The sequence below is a fragment of the Moschus berezovskii genome, chromosome 11 (assembly GCF_049115385.1).
Source record: "Moschus berezovskii isolate FMDL1 chromosome 11, NW_MosBer_1.0, whole genome shotgun sequence".
NCBI classification, from domain to species: domain Eukaryota; kingdom Metazoa; phylum Chordata; class Mammalia; order Artiodactyla; family Moschidae; genus Moschus; species Moschus berezovskii.
Genome location: NC_142470.1, coordinates 44907971 through 44927608, shown reverse-complemented (window position 1 = coordinate 44927608; position 19638 = coordinate 44907971). Strand labels below are relative to the sequence as shown.

The following is a 19638-nucleotide window of genomic DNA, read 5'->3' as shown; positions in this document are numbered from 1 at the left end:
TCTTTCACTTTCATCAAGAGGCTTTTGAGTTCCTCTTCACTTTCTGCCATAAGGGTAGTGTCATCTGCATATCTGAGGTTATTGATATTTCTCCCAGCAATCTTGATTCCAGCTTGTGCTTCTTCCAGCCCAGCGTTCCTCATGATGTACTCTGCATATGAGTTAAATAAGCAAGGTGACAAAATACGCACTCCTTTTCCTATTTGGAACCAGTCTGTTGTTCCATGTACAGTTCTGACTGTTGCTTCCTGACCTGCATACAGGTTTCTCAAGAGGCAGGTCAGGTGGTCTGGGATTCCCATCTCTTTCAGAATTTTCCACAGTTTATTGTGATCCACACAGTCAAAGGCTTTGGCATAGTCAATGAAGCAGAAATAGATGCTCTTCTGGAACTTTCTCCATGATCCAGCGGATGTTGGCAATTTGATCTCTGGTGCCTCTGCCTTTTCTAAAACCTGCTTGAACATCTGGGAGTTCACGGTTCCCATATTGCTGAAGCCTGGCTTGGAGAATTTTGAGCACGACTTTACTAGCATGTGAGATGAGTGCAATTGTGCGGTAGTTTGAGCATTTTTTGGACGAATTTTACTCAATGTAAATTATACCTCCATCAACCTGACTTAAACTGCTTAGCTTTCCACTGGTAGTCAAAGCCTTCTTCTATCTTTCCAACATATCTCCCACTCTACTCTTGGGCTTACCCACCCTAATACATTAGCTATATGGAATTACTTACTTTTGTTATTATTAAAAACAACAGCAAAAGCATTAGCAGTCAATGTTTACTGGAACTGTCTCTAGTCAGATACAAAGATATGATAAAATAAAAGTGCTCCACATATATTATCTCATAAATCCTCACTACATCTTTATGAGATTTTTATTATTATCCCTATTTAAAGATAGAAACTGAGGCTTAAATAAATTAAGAATCTGCTAAAGGTTCTTCAATGGCTCATGTGTGACAAACATGGAATTTGAACTTAGGTCTACCTAACTCCAAAACCTGACATTAAACTTCCTTCTTATGATTCCAATCAATATGTCTACTCACGCTGTTACCTCAGTGTATCTCTTTGCCTGAACTTAATCTGCTCTAATTGTTGTTGTTTAGTTGCTAAGTCACGTCCCACTCTTTTGCAACCATATGTAGCCTGCCAGGCTCCTCTGTCCATGGCATTTCCCAGGCAAGAATACTGCAGTGGGTTGCCTGTCTCCTTATCCAGGGAATCTTCCCAACCTAGGGACTGAACCTGTGTCTCCTGCTTCAGCAAGTGGATTCTTTACCACCAAGCCACCAGGGAAGCCCACTCAAATTGTGAAAAGCAAAATTTATATGCATGCCTCGTCCATAAAGCTTTCCCAGACCTACTTACCCAGCTGACGACCATGTCTTTCAAAACATTAAAAGCTTCAACAGCACTGAATCATTTCCTTACTTTATGATACTTTACATAATCTACCTCCTATAATAGTTACTGATACAATTATTGTACTAGATATTTTACTATTTGAGGACAAGATAAAAAGGTTTCTTCACTTTTGTGTATCTCTGTTAACCTAACACAATTTAACTCAACCTGAATTAATGGTGGCTGGGACATTAGTCTAGCCAGTAGTATCATTAAATGTTAATGTTTTATTATGCTCAAGGAAAGGCACCCTTACTTATTAGCTTCTTAGAATCAACCTATATTTTATTACTATGCTATTCCTCTTTCCCCAAATTAAAATTCCAGGTAAGAAAATGAAAAGCTAAAAATTGACAGACTAACCCAAATCAAACACTCTGCTATTTTGGTATGAATTAAAAACCAGACCAAACTCCTGGGAAACCCATGGAAGCAAGCAGAGCAGGGGGTGGTATACAAACTTGGTAACACAGGGCTTCCCTTGTGGCTCAGCTGGTAAAGAATCTGCCTGCAATGTGGGAGACCTGGGCTCGATCCCTGGGTTGGGAAGATCCCCGGGAGAAGAGAAAGGCTACTCACTCCTGTATTCTGGTCTAGAGAATTTCATGGATTGTATAGTCCATGGGGTCACAAAGAGTTGGACATGACTGAGAGACTTGAGGAGGGCATGGCAACCCACTCCAGTATTCTTGCCTGGAGAATCCCTGGGGACAAAGGAGCCTGGCAGACTTGAGTCATGGGGTCGCAAATAGCTGGACATGACTGAGCACTATACAGGGAAAATGTAACATGTCGGGTAACAGGAAAAGTCATCAGTGGGGATGGTAGTAAAGAAAACACAAAGTTGCAAATGTCTAGGCACACTCATGATATTAAAAAAAGACATAAAAAATGGGGAGGGAGATGTTTGAAGTTTATAAAAGACTTAAGAGGCATAATAACCAAATGCAATATGTAGATCATGTAAAAGCCTTTGTTCAAACAAATTATTGTAAAATGACATCTTAGGACAATTGATAAGTTTCATATAGGAATAAGTATTAGATGATAATAATTATTGTTAATTTTGGTTTGATATAGTCATGTGATTATATAAAAAAGTATCCCTCCCTAAGTTTTTAGAAATATATTCTTAAGTACTTAGGGATGAAATGTTACAGGGCCTCAAATTAACTACAAAATATTTCAACAAAAAAAGAAAAATGTTAATGATGGTTAAATACAGGTGATAAATATATGGGAAGTCCATTACATTATTTTATTTTTCTTTAAAAAAGAATGTAATAAACTGTTATAGGAAAAAGTCTAACCATAGTTCCAATTCTTGTTCAAAAACTCTGGATGACCTGATACCAGCAATTTTTGGATTTGCTTCATTCTATTCCCCAGCTCATTATTAGTCTCACTATTTAACATTTACCTTACTACATTATCACCCTGGTGGCTCAGATGCTAAAGAATCTTCCTGCAATGCAGGAGATCTGGATTCTATCCCTAGGTCAGGAAGATCCCCTGAGGTAGGAAATGGCAACCCACTCCAGTATTCTTGCCTGTAGAATTCCATGGACAGAAGAGCCTAGCCGGCTGCAGTTCATGGGGTCACAAAGAGTTGGACTCAACTGAATGACTAACACTTTCACTTTCACTTTACTCGACATTGTTAGGTGTTAAGTCCTCTGCTGTGTTAGACGGTAAACTTCTTAGGGTAGTTACATGCATTATTCATTGACTTTTGGCACACAGAAGAATGTCATATATCAAAAAGGAAACTGGTGGAATGGAACTGCTTTTGAATTTAGCTTGCATTTCACAACCACGAAGAAAATAGAGAATTTCTAAACAATAATTTTTCTCCACACAAAACTAGAAATTTAGAGGGCATAATATAGGCATGTCTGCACACAACTGTAAATTCCTTAAGTTTCTTAAAGAAGAAGCATAAAGCATATATGTTATCTACTAACTATGCCAGAGTTACTCAAAGTGCAGTCTGGAGATTCCTGGGAGTCAGAAACTCTTTCAGGGAATATGTGAGATAAAAACAATGTTCATAGTAATACTAAGATTAATATAATTCACTTCCAGACTCTCATGATTGAATATTGGAAATTTTTAAGTGACGAGTGATGTAATTCTGAAGTCTAGTTGAGTGTGTTTATGTATTCTTTAAAAAAATTTTTTTTATTTTTAATTGGAGGATAATTTCTCCACAATGTTGTGCTGATTTCTGCCATATAACAACATGAATCAGCCATCTACATACATATATCCCCTTCCTCCTGAGCTTCCCCCCGAAACCCCTATCCCCCTTCCCAGGTCATCACAGAGCACCAAACTGAGCTCCCTGTGCTATACAGCAACTTCCCACCAACTATCTATTTCACAAATGGTAATGTATATATTTCAATGCTACTCTCAATTCATCCCACCCTCTCCTTTCTCCACTGTGTCAAATCCGTTCTCTACATCTGTGTCTCTATTATTGCCCTGCAAATAGGTTCATCAGTACCATTTTTCTAGATAAGTTTTAAATCTTTTTAATTTTAATTTCTAATATGGTACTCACTGATAGCTATATCTGCATAAACAAAAGCTATTTGGGGGTCCTCAATTATTTTTAAGAATGTAAAGGGGGTCCTATGACCAAAATGTTTGAGAACTAAACATTAAACAAACGCAATCTTATTTTCCAATCACTCCTTTCTCACTGTCAACTTCAAAGATTTGTGTGTTAATGGGGCACCACTTTATCTTGTATTTTTACAATTTTTATGTGTCTGCTGCTCTTGCCATCTCAGAATTTGAAGGATCCAAGTAGAAGGAAAAGCATATCAAAGAGCCTTGCTTTTTAAGACTACTCTAAAAATGTTCTGGGGCAAAAGTATAAACTAAACAAAGCTTCAAACTCTTAAGTTACGAGATTTCTGCTTTCTCTCTAAAACACGTACTGAATAACTTAGGGAAAGTAAAGAGTGAGAGATAGGGCAAAAGTGACTAGGCCTGATGAAGTGACATTTTTCTGAAGATACTTTCCCTGTGTAATTAAGAATTCTTTAGAAAACAGTGCTCCTTTTAATGACCTATTTAGAATGGGAAGCAAATAAGAAACAAATACTGAAACTGAATATCTATGATGGAAATAACCCAGCACTTCAGGCTCTGCTTTTTAGCCTAAAAAATAAAGTAAAACACTTTATCACAAATAATTTAATTTTTTCCCTATTTTGATCTTTATTTTCTCAATTCTATCTCTGGAAGGCTTTCAAACTAAAATATGTTTTGAAGAAGATACATAATTTTCAATGCAGCTAATATAAAATTACTTCTATAAAGGGTCTGTCTCATCTTTGAAATCATCTTCCCTCATCCCTATCCTCAAATCCCTTAGGAAATGAAGATCAACTATTTGGGTGGCCTGAATATTCGAGTTTTTCCCTAAATCCTGAAGAATTTTGACATGTTAGAACTAACTGTGAAAAGTCACAAACCTTTTAAGCAAAGCTTAATAATTTCCATAAATCATTACCTTAGACAACAGCTTGTCAAATAAGCTATCCATTATCGCTACAAGCTTAGCTGATATTTCAGCTATGTGGTCATGGTAGTCCTATAACGAGAAATAACATTGTACATTAAAGACCTGGGACACATCTAGATACTTAATAATTAAGGAGTTAAATTTATGAAACTCCAGTAGAAAATACATGAAAAGGTACCTTAGTGATATGATCAAAATGCCTAAGCATACTGTATTGCTTAGGTTGCAGTCGAGCTTCAAAATGAGCCCGGATCACAGGAATGTAGTGCACAATTAACTGCAAACAGCGTGAAGAAAGAGCTGAAGATCCAGGAGATGGACATACCATGGAGGGAAAAAAGGTATTAGCTGACTTTAATTACCTATCAAATTATGTAAAAAATCAGTTTTCTATAGACCCAAGTTTATTACATAAATGGAGAACACAGTGATAGAAAGCAACATATTTCGTTTTGTTTAAGAAAATCATTTGGTACAGAATGATGTAATGAATTATGCTAATTTTCCCAGTGGACTCAAGCTGTGGGTAGAATGGCATGAGGAAGCTAAGGGGACAACTGATTCTCATGACATTGATACCTTTCACCCCATACACACTTATGTACTTAATACATATTATATTTTAACATTTTTTAACAGTAGTGTAACTTCTAATAACTTATATTTATTAGACTAAAAATTCCTTGTAATATTTCTCCAGAAGTTATTTTTCAATTATGGCAATACATAAAAAAAGTAAAGTAGAACTGCTACTTTTAGAGCCTTTGGTTAAAGGCACAAAAACACCATGTATAATAAAAACCTAAGTATAGTGACATCACTGAAATGTCTCAGCATGTGAATTAAATGCAAGAATCCATACCCAAATTTTTTGTAGTTATTGTTTTTAGTCCAACAACTTGCAGTGCACCAGCTCCAAGAACTAACTGGCAACTTCTTGAATTGAAGTACTAACAAAGGAAGGAACAGAAAAAACCAACAATTTATTAAAAACTACACTTTATATGCTGGCAATGTGTTAATTCTAATAATACATTCCTTTTTCCTCTTATTCAAGAACCAAATGAATTTTTCTAGTAGGAGCAATTAGGATTTGTTTATGTAATGACAGAAAGAAAAAAAGGGGTGTTTCCCAATAATGGTATTTACAATCTGGTAGGAAAAAAGTTGAGAAATTCTAAAAATCAGTTGTTCAAAACTTAATCTTGAATTTGCAATCATAAAACTTGTTGTTTTAGTCTTTGTAATTGGATAGTCCTAATTTCAAAAGGGTAACAATATCTTTCTGGACTAAAATATGACAACTTTGGGATAGAATTAATTGATAGACTAGGTGTTTGAAAAAGATAAAACCTTTTCTCTATCTAGCAGTTTAAAATATCTGTTAATATGAAATGGCGGAATAAAACTATCACCACAGTTTCACTTCACATCAATGGTTCTGAAAGAATGATTTAAAGAAAAATCTCTAACCTTAGTGAGATGAATTTTGTAAAGTTCAGTGAATTCCTTCCATGCACATTTGAAACCAGTCCAGGTTTTTTGACCTAAGTGGCCTCAGTCATGTTCAGCACCTAACGAACAAATCATCTCCTGTCTCCAATGTCATTAACAACTCTATGGGTGTAATGAGGAATCACTAAATGTTGAGTGAGAAGGAAGCAGGTGGCCTTCAAATAACATGTTGTCAATCAACCACAGCCAAATGTCACAAAATAAATGTCTTAAAGATACCATGACCTTGAAATGTCTAAGAGTGAACTCATACATACCTTCAATAAGTCTGATAGACGAGTGAGCATGTCAGTAGTAACAGATGGGATATTATCCACACACTGGCAATATTCAAGGATAATTCTTATCAACAGCAATACAGTTCTACCAAAAAAAAAAAGAGAGAGATGAACCAGTAGGCACTCAAAACAAGAAAAATCAAACTGATTTTGCATACAAAAATCAATACTGATCTTGGCAATGATTTGTTCAATGATGCGTTTTACCTATAAGTAGAGCAAGCAGGGACTAGAGTAAGGTAACAGAAAACCTCTAGGGTGTAAAATTAAGAAGGCACTCAGTTTCAAGGTTGTGCAACTGCAGGGCATGCACTTTCATGACACTGAGAAAGGGTACTTCCTTAAATTTTGTGCTATGAGCACATCACTCTCTGTGTGACACTTGCAATAAGTAAGTCTTTTCAGTGAAGCAGGTATCCCATTCCTTGGCCAATTTAAAAATCCTTGGCCAACAATGAAAAAAGTTTAAGCAGTGTTTCTGATTATGTAGCAGGTTATCATAAATGTTGAATTAAGGAAGCGCCTAGTCTAGATTTTCTTAGTGAGATAAGAGAGATATTGTGGCTTCTGAGAACAATGTATCTCCTAAGAAGCTTACTGGTAAGTTACAAAAGTTTTCCAAAGATGAGAAAGTTATCAGCTCATTAGCAAGATATGTCACAAGCTGAAAAGAGACACTACTGGGAGGTTAAATAAGGTTGAAATTAAGGGGGAAATAGTCATTCATTACAGGACATCTAAATTCAATGAGATTCTGAGAAATGAGTGATCCATGTAAAATAATGTTTTATGAAAGTCTGAAGGAGAGAGAGCAGTGCTTCAAGAAGGAGAGTATCTAGCCTTTATAACAGCTTAATTGTTAGACCATATATTACTCTCCATGCATAATTTTAGAATCTGCTTTACTGGGCAGGAGTCCATTGCTATCTTTTGTAATCTTCTCGTTGAATATACAATACTTCCCCTTTAGCCAGAGAGTTCAGCTTTTTGAGAGTAGTCTCTTAGGTTAAAGAGCAAGAAAGACAGATAGCTAGAGGGGACCATTTCCATTAAGTAAGGGAAGAGTAACAAGACACAGTCCTTCCTGGGTATCCACAGGGGACTGGTTCCAGGATACCCCGTGAATACCAAAACCCATGCATGCTCAAGTCCTTTATATAAAATGGCATAATAAAGTCTTCCCTCTGTATCCATGGGTTCTACATGCTAGATAGTGGGATGCAGAACCCGCAGATATAGAGGGCCAATTGCAATGGGTAATTAAGGAAAGAAATGACAACTAGATCAAAGGACTAAGATTACACTGAGGTTGAAAAAAGTTTTGTCCTACTAGAAATGGAAAAGAATTCCAGAAAAGAAAGGAATGGAAGCTTTAGCTTACAATGGTTGTACTCTGGAGTTTTGGAGAATATACAGGTTGAGAAAAAGCATAAATTCTATTCACACTAATTGAGTGCTTATTAGATGCCAAGAAAACTTAAAATGGTAAGTGATCCCCATCTTTGAGGAATTCAGATAATAACCAGGGAGACACATACACAAACAAATAACTCTAATACACTGTAGAAAGAACCATGATAGAGGCACACAGAGTTACAAGGGGAGGATCATTCATTCTTCCTGGAGGGGATGGTTATTTCAGAAAAGACTCATTTAGTGACAAGAAACAAAGAAAAAAAGTGAAAAATAATTCTGGTATAGACAATGGGAGCTAGATTTTGATTCTAATTCTGGCTCCATGTGGGTAATTTTATATTGAATATTTAAACTTCTAAGTTCCATTTCTCTTAATCATAGAAAAGAAACAATAATACCTGAAATGTCTATTTCAAGCGTGGTTGGAGAGATCAAATGAGATCATATATATGAAAATACCTAAACTATTAAGTGGTACTAAAGTATATGAAGATATTATCTTAAGTATCTATTAATAAAAGGCATATAGTCCTAGACAAACAACACTGGAATTTATATTTTTCTTAGTTAACTTGAATTTGAAATACTGTTCTTGGTAAAAGAATAAAAGACCTAATGACAAATGATGGTAATGGAAATAACTACCAACAACTATCAACTTCTTGTTAGGTGAACTAGAACTGTGCAAGATACTTTACAGGAATTACCTGTTTCACAATAATTCTAAGTACAGTACTATTGCCCACATTTTGTTTTACAAAGAAGGAAACTAAGGCACACAGAGTAACTTGCCCAAAGTCACAAAGTAACAGAGTTGCTGGGATTCAAACCTAAGCAGTTTGACTCCAGAGCTCACAACTTCAATATGCTGCATATTGCACAACAAGAAAGTTGCAGGTAAAAAAGACAGAAAGAGCTTGAGACATTTACAGCAGAGAGCCACTGTAGCACCCTTGGATGTACCTCAAAGTTCTTGTATGAGAAAAATCAACCAACCCCATTTTTGTTTAGCCAGTGTAGACTCTAATGGATACAGAATACTACAAAATAAAAAGGAATCCATAAAATTTATTTAAAATTCTTTGTAAGATTTACAATTGTTAATCTAAAATTTCCAGTTCACATCAAAGGGTAACTAGAAGACCTATATTTTAAATACCTGAGTCAACTAATAAAGAAAAATGTGTCACTCACCCAACAACAGCATACTGTTGCCCCTCAACAGTAAGAACTTCAGCTGGTTTTCTTTCTTCTGTAGCTACAGAGTTAAAGCAAATAAAGAGACATGGTATAAGATGAAACAAAATACTGTATACAAATTTAAACTAGGAAAAAAAACTGAAAAAGTTCCTATCTAAGGCCTGGAATTCATTTTTGCAAATAAATCTACTTCTTGGAAAACAATTTAGCACAAAATAAGTAAAGTATATTGGATTTGGAATCAGAGAAATCTGAATTTGAGTTCCAGTATCACCAATTACTGGATAAATGACTTCAGACCAATTACTTCTTTTGAGTCTCGGTATCTGTATCCATTAAACATAGACTACGATATCTATCTTTAAGTGTAGCTGTCAGTGAAACAGATAATGCTTACAAACTGGCTATCCTCTAGGTCTGGCACAAGGCAGATGATTGATAAGAAGTAAAAGAAAAAGAGTGTTATTAGTCTGGAAAGGCATAACTAGCATTTCAACTGGTTTTCTTTATTATAATCTTTAGAATACAAGTTAATACCTAAATTCAGTGGAGAGATTATATATTTACTTTTTATGATCTTTATCCAAATGTTACTTTATTTTCAGCACGTGGTACTTATCATTAAAAAACAAAATTCAGTATGTTGAGGTAAAAAGAACAGTGGACTGGATTACTGTCTTGAATCAGCCAATTAAACAGAGTACCCTGGGCAAGTAAGTCATAATGATTCCCTAAGTTTCAAGTCCCTTTGTTCTAAGACATTAAATATCTACATCCTCATTTCTTTCAAGTAAAGAAATTCAGTGTGATATAATTTCTAATCACAATTCACTCTATATGTCAGATTAAAGTTTATTGAGGACAGGGGTTATGTCTTAACCAACACTCAATACTGCAGAGAAGTGACTTAGCACCATAGTTTAAAAAGGGCCCTAACGTCAGTCTGCCTGCAGTTGGATCCCAGCTCTACCAGTTTCTAGCCATGTAACCTTAGGTATGTTGCTTAACCTCTTTGTGCCTCAGTTTCCATATCTGTTAAATGGGAATACTACAGCTCATGGACCTGTAAATGAGGTAACAATGTAAAGTGCTTAGAAAAAACTGTCTAGCATCGGGTAAGCACTAAATTAATATTTACTGCTATCCATTAAACTTCATCTCCCCAATGCTTCGATAAGTAGTTAGTAACTCAATAAATGGATGATAGAAGGATCCTTCACTTTGCATGAACTAGTAAAATATTAATGAATTTCTAATAGCATATACTTTCTTCATGGTCAGAGAAAAACAAAAGACAGAGCAGGGTTTGTAACAGAAACTTTCTACTGTCCATATCCTACAAAGAGGAAGTGAAAATAAATAGTTCACTTTGTGGGAAAAACACATGATAAATCACTTTTAGAGTTATGATTTTAATTCAAAATTGGAATGTGTTCAGGATAGTGAACTCCAATCAAATACAGCTTGAAAAAAGATGGGTAATAAATCCTATAATTTTAAGTTTGTGATTTAGGATGATCAGAGTGTCTTATTTTTCTTTCAGTCTTTGCCACTTAAACACTTTTGCTTTGCTAATATCATACAATCAATTTAAAAATTGTGACCACCACCCAACACTGTTATCTACTAAAAATGGTCACTAAATAACAGAAATTTACTTGATTTCTTCAATTTCTCTCTCGACTACATTTGAATTACTCTAATTTTCACCTGTTCCTCACCCCCTCTCATTACAGAGGGCAGAAGGAGGCCCTCTCTTGAACTGTGGATTCAATTCCAGGGGTCCTACCCCTACAATCACTCTATGTCACTCTTATTTTAAATCAACCTTCTTCCTCTTTCTATTAAGCATAAAAATATAATTAAGTTTCTCTTATCTTAAAATTCTTCTCTCAATTCCCTAAGCAAATTTAAAGGTAATAGTCTGGAGGAACAAGATGGCGGAGGAATAGGATGGCGAGACCACTCTCTCCTCCACAAATTCATCAAAAGAACATTTGAACGCGAGTAAAGTCCACAAAACAACTTCTGAATGCTGGCAGAGGACGTCAGGCACCCAGAAAAGCAGCCCATTGTCTTCGAAAGGAGATTACCCGCCAAACGGTAACTCCCAGCGGAGAAGCAGCGCAGACGCCTGCAGACGCCATTAGCAGCGGGGGCTGGGCAGGGAGGAGCCGGCTGAACTGCTTAAAGAGAGGACTGGGCTTGAATGCCACAAGAACAATTTGAGAGAATTGGGGAGAGCAAAGCAGACTGTGGGATAGCTTCCCCACGAAAAGGCGGAAAGCTCTAACCTATGACTTGGCCAGCCCCGCTCACAGAATAAAGGACTGAGCAGAGTGAGCCGGCTGCGGCTGGCCCATCCCCCACCCCCCGCTGAGACAGGCAGGGAGCGCAGCCAGAGCCGGAGCGGGCAACCGCGGCCCCAGAAAGGCATCTGATACAAACTGCAGACAGGCTTGTTGCTAATCAGGACTTCTTGGGCTCGGGCCGGTTGATATCTCCCTGAGAAGGTGTGCCGGTTGTACACCCAGAAAACTGAGTGGCGGGGACTGGGGAGGCGATAAGTCGCAGAGACCGCGCTCGCCAAACACCTGGTCCCCTGAGCTGCTCGGACTGGGGAAGGCACAAAACGCAGGCCCAACCAAGTCTGCGCCTTTGTGGAGTACCTGAGAACCTGAACTTGAGCCGCTCAGACCTGTGAAGTGCATACAACCCGGTGCCGGCCTCAGACCATTCCCGGCAGAGCAACCTAGAGCCTGTGCAGTATAGACTGGGACGGCATACGTGCTGTGAGCGGGGGCAAACCCAGTGTGGCCGAGACGCTACGAGCACTCCCCACAGACGCCAGAGATAATCGACTGCAGCGTTCCTCCCTTCCCAGAACAGGACTGAACAACTGAGCCTTAAAAAGTGTCCACCCACCCCCTAGTACCAGGGCAGAAATTAGACACTGAAGAGACCAGCAGACAGAAGCTAAAACAGAGGGAACCACCTTGGAAATGACAGATAGAGACGTCTAGAGACTACTTCAAGAATAAGACCAAAAACCAGAGGCAAGAGGCTTAAGCCCGAATCCTGAGAACACCAGAGAAGTCCTGACTCCAGGGAACATTAATCGATAGGAGCTCATCAAATGTCTCCATACCTACGCTAAACCCAAGGGTCAACAATTTCCAGAGCAAGACATACCACGCAAATTCTCCAGTAACACAGGAAACTAGCCCTGAGCTTCAATATACAGGCTGCCCAAAGTCACTCCAAACCCACTGACATCTCATAACTCATTACTGGACACTTCATTGCACTCCAGAGAGAAGAAATCCAGCTCCACCCACCAGAACACCGACACAAGCTTCCATAACCAGGGAACCTTGACAAGTCACCTGTCCAACCCCACACACAGCAAGGAAACTATATAATAAAGAGAACTCCACAAACGGCCAGAAGAGGGAAAGGCCACCCCAAGCAAAGCATTATAAGCAAGATGAAGAAGCAGAGAAATACCCAGCAAGTAAAGGAACAAGATAAATGCCCACTAACTCAAACAAAAGAGGAAGATATAGGGAATCTACATGAAAAAGAATTTCGAATTTTGGTGGTGAAAATGATTCAAAATCTTGAAAGCAAAATGGAGTTACAGATAAATAACCTGGAGAAAAGGATTGAGAAGATGGAAGAAAGGTTTAATAAGGACTTAGAGGAAATAAAAAAGAGTCAATATACAATGAATAATACAATAGATGAGATCAGAAACACTCTGGAGGGAACAAACAGTAGAATAACAGAGGCAGAAGACAGGATAAGCGAGCTAGAAGATAGAATTGTAGAAATAAATGAAACAGAGAGGAATAAAGAAAAACAAATTAAAAGAAATGAGAACAATATTAGAGACCTCTGGGACAATGTTAAACGCTCCAACATTCGAATCATAGGAATCCCAGAAGAAGAAGACAAAAAGAAAGACCATGAAAGAATACTTGAGGAGATAATAGTTGAAAACTTCCCTAAAATAGGGAAAGAAATAATCACCCAAGTCCAAGAAACCCAGAGAGTCCCCAACAGGATAAACCCAAGGCGAAATACTCCTAGACACATATTAATCAAATTAACAAAGATCAAACACAAAGAACAAATATTAAAAGCAGCAAGGGAAAAACAGCAAATAACACACAAGGGGATTCCCATAAGGATAACAGCTGATCTTTCAACAGAAACTCTTCAGGCCAGGAGGGAATGGCAAGACATACTTAAAGTGATGAAAGAAAATAACCTACAGCCCAGACTACTGTACCCAGCAAGGATCTCATTCAAATATGAAGGAGAAATCAAAAGCTTTACAGACAAGCAAAAGCTGAGAGAATTCAGCATTACCAAACCAGCTCTCCAACAAATGCTAAAGGATATTTTCTAGACAGGAAACACAGAAAGGGTGTATAAACTCGAACCCAAAGCAATAAAGAAAATGGCTACGGGATCGTACTTATCAATAATTACCTTAAACGTAAATGGGTTGAATGCCCCAACCAAAAGACAAAGACTGGCTCAATGGATACAAAAACAAGACCCCCATATATGTTGTCTGCAAGAGACCCACCTCAAAACGAGGGACACATACAGACTGAAAGTGAAGGGCTGGAAAAAGATATTCCATGCAAATAGAGACCAAAAGAAAGCAGGAGTAGCAATACTCATATCAGATAAAATAGACTTTAAAACAAAGGCTGTGAAAAGAGACAAAGAAGGAAACTACATAATGATCAAAGGATCAATCCAAGATGAAGATATAACAATTATAAATATTTATGCACCCAACATAGGAGCACCGCAATATGTAAGACAATTACTAACAAGTATGAAAGGGGAAATTAACAATAATGCAATAATAGTGGGAGATTTTAATACCCCACTTACATCTATGGATAGATCAACTAAACAGAAAATTAACAAGGAAACACAATCTTTAAATGATACAATAGACCAGTTAGACCTAATTGATATCTATAGGACATTTCACCCCAAAACAATGAATTTCACCTTTTTCTCAAGTGCACATGGAACCTTTTCCAGGATAGATCACATCCTGGGCCATAAATCTAGCCTTGGTAAATTCAAAAAAGTTGAAATCATTCCATGCATCTTTTCTGACCACAATGCAGTAAAATTAGATCTCAATTATGGGAGAAAAACTATTAAACATGCCAACATATGGAGGCTGAACAACACGCTGCTGAACAACGAACAAATCATAGAAGAAATCAAAAGAGAAATCAAAATATGCATAGAAATGAATGAAAATGAAAACGCAACAACCCAAAACCTCTGGGACACTGTAAAAGCAGTGCTAAGGGGGAAGTTCATAGCAATACAGGCACACCTCAAGAAACAAGAAAAAAGTCAACTAAATAACCTAACTCTACATCTAAAGCAACTAGAAAAGGAAGAAATGAAGAACCCCAGGGTCAGTAGAAGGAAAGAAATTGTAAAAATTAGGGCAGAGATAAATGCAAAAGAAACAAAAGAGACTATAGCAAAAATCAACAAAGCCAAAAGCTGGTTCTTTGAGAAGGTAAATAAAATTGACAAACCACTAGCCAGACAAAGGGAGAAGAACCAAATCAATAAAATTAGAAATGAAAATGGAGAGATCACAACTGACAACACAGAAATACAAAGGATTATTAGAGAATACTATCAGGAATTATATGGCAATAAAATGAATAACCTGGAAGAAATGGACAAATTCCTAGAAAAATACAACTTTCCAAAACTGAACCAGGAAGAAATAGAAAATCTGAACAGACCCATCACAAGCACGGAAATTGAAACTGTAATCAAAAATCTCCCAGCAAACAAAAGCCCAGGTCCAGACGGCTTCACAGCTGAATTCTACCAAAAATTTAGAGAAGAGCTAACACCTATTCTACTCAAACTCTTCCAGAAAATTGCTGAGGAAGGGAAACTTCCAAACTCATTCTATGAGGCCACCATCACCCTAATCCCAAAACTTGGTAAAGACCCCACAAAAAAAGAAAACTACAGGCCAATATCACTGATGAACATAGATGCAAAAATCCTTAACAAAATTCTAGCAATCAGAATCCAACAGCATATTAAGAAGATCATACATCATGACCAAGTGGGCTTTATCCCAGGAATGCAAGGATTCTTCAATATCCGCAAATCAGTCAACGTAATACACCACATTAACAAACTGAAAAATAAAAATCATATGATTATCTCAATAGATGCAGAGAAAGCCTTCGACAAAATTCAACATCCATTTATGATAAAAACCCTCCAGAAAATGGGAATAGAAGGGACATACCTCAACATAATAAAAGCTATATATGACAAACCCACAGCAAACATTATCCTCAATGGTGAAAAACTGAAAGCATTTCCCCTAAAGTCAGGAACAAGACAAGGGTGCCCACTCTCACCACTACTATTCAACATAGTTCTGGAAGTTTTGGCTACAGCAATCAGAGCAGAAAAAGACATAAAAGGAATCCAAATTGGAAAAGAAGAAGTAAAACTTTCACTGTTCGCTGATGACATGATCCTCTACACAGAAAACCCTAGAGACTCTACCAGAAAACTACTAGAGCTAATCAATGATTACAGTAACGTTGCAGGATATAAAATCAACACACAGAAATCCCTTGCATTCCTATACACTAATAATGAGAAAATAGAAAGAGAAATTAAGGAAACTATTCCATTCACTGTTGCAACGAAAAGAATTAAATACTTAGGAATATATCTACCTAAGGAAACAAAAGACTTGTACTTAGAAAACTATAAAACACTACTGAAAGCAATCAAAGAGGACACTAATAGATGGAGAAATATACCATGTTCATGGATTGGAAGAATAAATATTGTAAAAATGAGTATACTACCCAAAGTAATTTATACATTCAATGCAATCCCTATCAAGCTACCAAAGATATTTTTCACAGAACTAGAACAAATAATCTCACAATTTGTATGGAAATACAAAAAACCTCGAATAGCCAAAGCAATCTTGAGGAAGAAGAATGGAACCGGGGGAATTAACCTGCCGGACTTCAGGCTCTACTACAAAGCCACAGTCATCAAGACAGTATGGTACTGGCATAAAGACAGAAATATAGATCAATGGAACAAAATAGAAAGCCCAGAGATAAATCCACGCATCTATGGACACCTCATCTTTGACAAAGGAGGCAAGAATATAAAATGGAGAAAAGACAGTCTCTTTAACAAGTGGTGCTGGGAAAACTGGTCAGCCACTTGTAAAAGAATGAAACTAGAACACTTCCTAACACCATACACAAAAATAAACTCAAAATGGATTAGAGAGCTAAATGTAAGACCAGAAACTATAAAACTCCTAGAGGAGAACGTAGGCAAAACACTCTCCGACATAAATCACAGCAGGATCCTCCATGACCCACCTCCCAGAATATTGGAAATCAAAGCAAAAATAAACAAATGGGACCTAATTAAAATCAAAAGCTTCTGCACAGCAAAGGAAACTATAAGTAAGGTGAAAAGACAGCCTTCAGAATGGGAGAAAATAATAGCAAATGAAGCAACTGATAAAGGATTAATCTCCAAATTATACAAGCAGCTCCTGCAGCTCAATTCCAGAAAAATAAATGACCCAATCAAAAAATGGGCCAAAGAACTAAACAGACATTTCTCCAAAGAAGACATAAAGATGGCTAACAAACACATGAAAAAATGCTCAACATCCCTCATAATCAGAGAGATGCAAATCAAAACCACAATGAGATACCATTTCACACCAGTCAGAATGGCTGCTATCCAAAAGTCTACATGCAATAAATGCTGGAGAGGATGTGGAGAAAAAGGAACCCTCTTACACTGTTGGTGGGAATGCAAACTAGTATAGCCACTATGGAGAACAGTATGGAGATTCCTCAAAAAATTGGAAATAGAACTGCCATATGATCCAGCAATCGCACTCCTGGGCATACACATTGAGGAAACCAGAATTGAAAGAGACACGTGTACTCCAATGTTCATTGCAGCACTGTTTATAATAGCCAGGACATGGAAGCAACCTAGATGTCCATCTGCAGACGAATGGATAAGAAAGCTTTGGTACATACACACAATGGAGTATTATTCAGCCATTAAAAAGAATACATTTGAATCAGTTCTAATGAGGTGGATGAAACTGGAGCCTATTATACAGAGTGAAGTAAGCCAGAAAGAAAAACACCAATACAGTATACTAATACATATATATGGAATTTAGAAAGATGCAAATGATAACCCTGCATACGAGACAGCAAAAGAGACACAGATGTATAGAACAGTCTTTGGGACTCTATGGGAGAGGGTGAGGGTGGGATGATTTGGGAGAATGGCATTGAAACACGTATGTTGTCATATGTGAAACGAATCACTAGTTCAGGGTCAATGCATGTTATAGGATGCTCGGGGCTGGCGTGCGGGGATGACCCAGAGGGAGGATGAAGGGAGGAGGGAGATGGGAGGGGGGTTCAGGAGGGGGAACTTATGTAAACCTGGGGCAAATTCATATCAATGTATGGCAAAACCAACCAATATAATATTGTAAAATAATTTGCCTCCAATAAAAAAGAAATTAATTACCTAAAAAAAAAAATAATAAAGGTAATAGTCTCTCTAATAGCTCTTGTGTCTCTAGCTGCCACTTCATCATTTACTTTCCCTTCAGGGCCAAACTTGAAAGGCCTGTTTGAAAAGGTAGCCTTACACATGACTACCCTTCCTTACCTTTTAAATTACTCAGCAATGAACTACAATCTGGCTCTATCACTCCACTGATTTAAAAAGATTGCAAATGATCTCCTGTGTGTCAAACAAGTGGTCACTATCAGTCTTTCTCTTGCAATACAGTTGCATTTTATGGTGCAGTATACGATTTTAAAATATTTCTATGTAAAAATATTAAACTTTCATTAAATGCATAAAAACTGAAAGTGTAACTGCCTCCTCCATTAAAAACATTCAAGAACTTCATAACCACAATGCATCCTGGTACTACACTTTAACTGACATACAAAAATATTTCTAACCATTGTGTATCTTTCACAAGAAACCTGATTGGCATTTAATACCAATGACAATTTTCTTCTTGAAACTCTAATTTTTTTACTTTTGTCTTCTAGATTGTCCTGCCTCCTTGCCCTTCCTCTGTAGTCCCTTTCATAATTTTCTTTTTCTATGGTTCTTTACATTTTGGTTTTCTCTATCATATCACTACTACTTTACTTATGATTACTAATAAATATATTTTTCATTAGACTTAGCACTTTTAAAGTAAAATTATACCTTTATCTATGTCTCAATATCTGACACATAGTAGAAACTTAACAGTATAATACATATTCTCTAAACAATATAGTACAGTGGTTAAGAACACAGTTATTAAATTTCATAAAGCTGGTTTCAAATCACAGATCTTCATTTGTACCAAATTCCTTAACCCCTGGAAGCCTCATGCCTCCTCAATATTAAACAAAGTAACAACAGTATCTTTATCATAGGTTGTTGGGAGAGTAAATGCATGTAAACTGCTTGGTCCAATGTTTGGAATATGGTTAATATTCAATAAAAATTTAAAATTATTATAAATTGCCACATACTTTTCAAGTCAACTACTTACTAACTAAGCTGGGAATATGAGTTGTAAGGTTTCCAAGAGGCACTATCAATTAAAAAAATATTAAGCACTCTTACAAAATGAACAAACAATATAAAATTGAAACAGAATGTGTGAAAGAGTACACATACCCCCTGATTTTTTTTCAGGTAAAGCAATCTTTCCATCTGATATAGAATCAACAAGATCCTGAAATTCTGCAGGAACATCAGCTTGCTTCCAGCGTTCATTGTCTAAGAGAAGGCTATTCAAAAGTAAAAAGAAAGATAAACTTTAACAATATTTCAACCCTATCTCCTAGGGTGAAAACAAAAGGAAAAGCCAAGTGAGTACTTACGACATATATTTAAGACTACGTGTATCTTAGTTAAATTCAAGTAGAGCCCATGCATTACAAGGCATTTGACTTTCTAAACAGTAGCGGTCATTAGCTATTGCTAGTACATGAGACTTTTAAAAAGTGCTGAAAAGCTTAATAAACTGAGGTCATTCATGAATAGTACAGATAGTTTCAGGAAATATTTTTCTTTTTATATCTCTTAGCCTAGTCAAGAAGAATGGTAAAACATAATTAACTTCACTTTGAGTGGGAAAGAAAAAGTCAGTCTATCAGGA

At 36.9% G+C, this 19638-nt stretch overlaps 1 protein-coding gene across 3 annotated transcripts in view; it reads right to left on the bottom strand.

Moving 5' to 3' along the window:
- Window positions 1–19638, bottom strand: part of VPS54 (VPS54 subunit of GARP complex) — a 173638-nt gene that overhangs the window by 16578 nt on the left and 137422 nt on the right. For all 3 annotated transcript variants that reach the window (XM_055401023.2, XM_088841305.1, XM_055401028.2), the window contains 6 exons: window positions 19155–19267; window positions 9354–9417; window positions 6723–6828; window positions 5813–5900; window positions 5129–5250; window positions 4939–5019 (listed from right to left, as the gene is read on the bottom strand). In XM_055401023.2, coding sequence (XP_055256998.2) covers window positions 4939–5019; window positions 5129–5250; window positions 5813–5900; window positions 6723–6828; window positions 9354–9417; window positions 19155–19267 — 574 coding nt within the window. The remainder of the gene's footprint in view (window positions 1–4938; window positions 5020–5128; window positions 5251–5812; window positions 5901–6722; window positions 6829–9353; window positions 9418–19154; window positions 19268–19638) is intronic.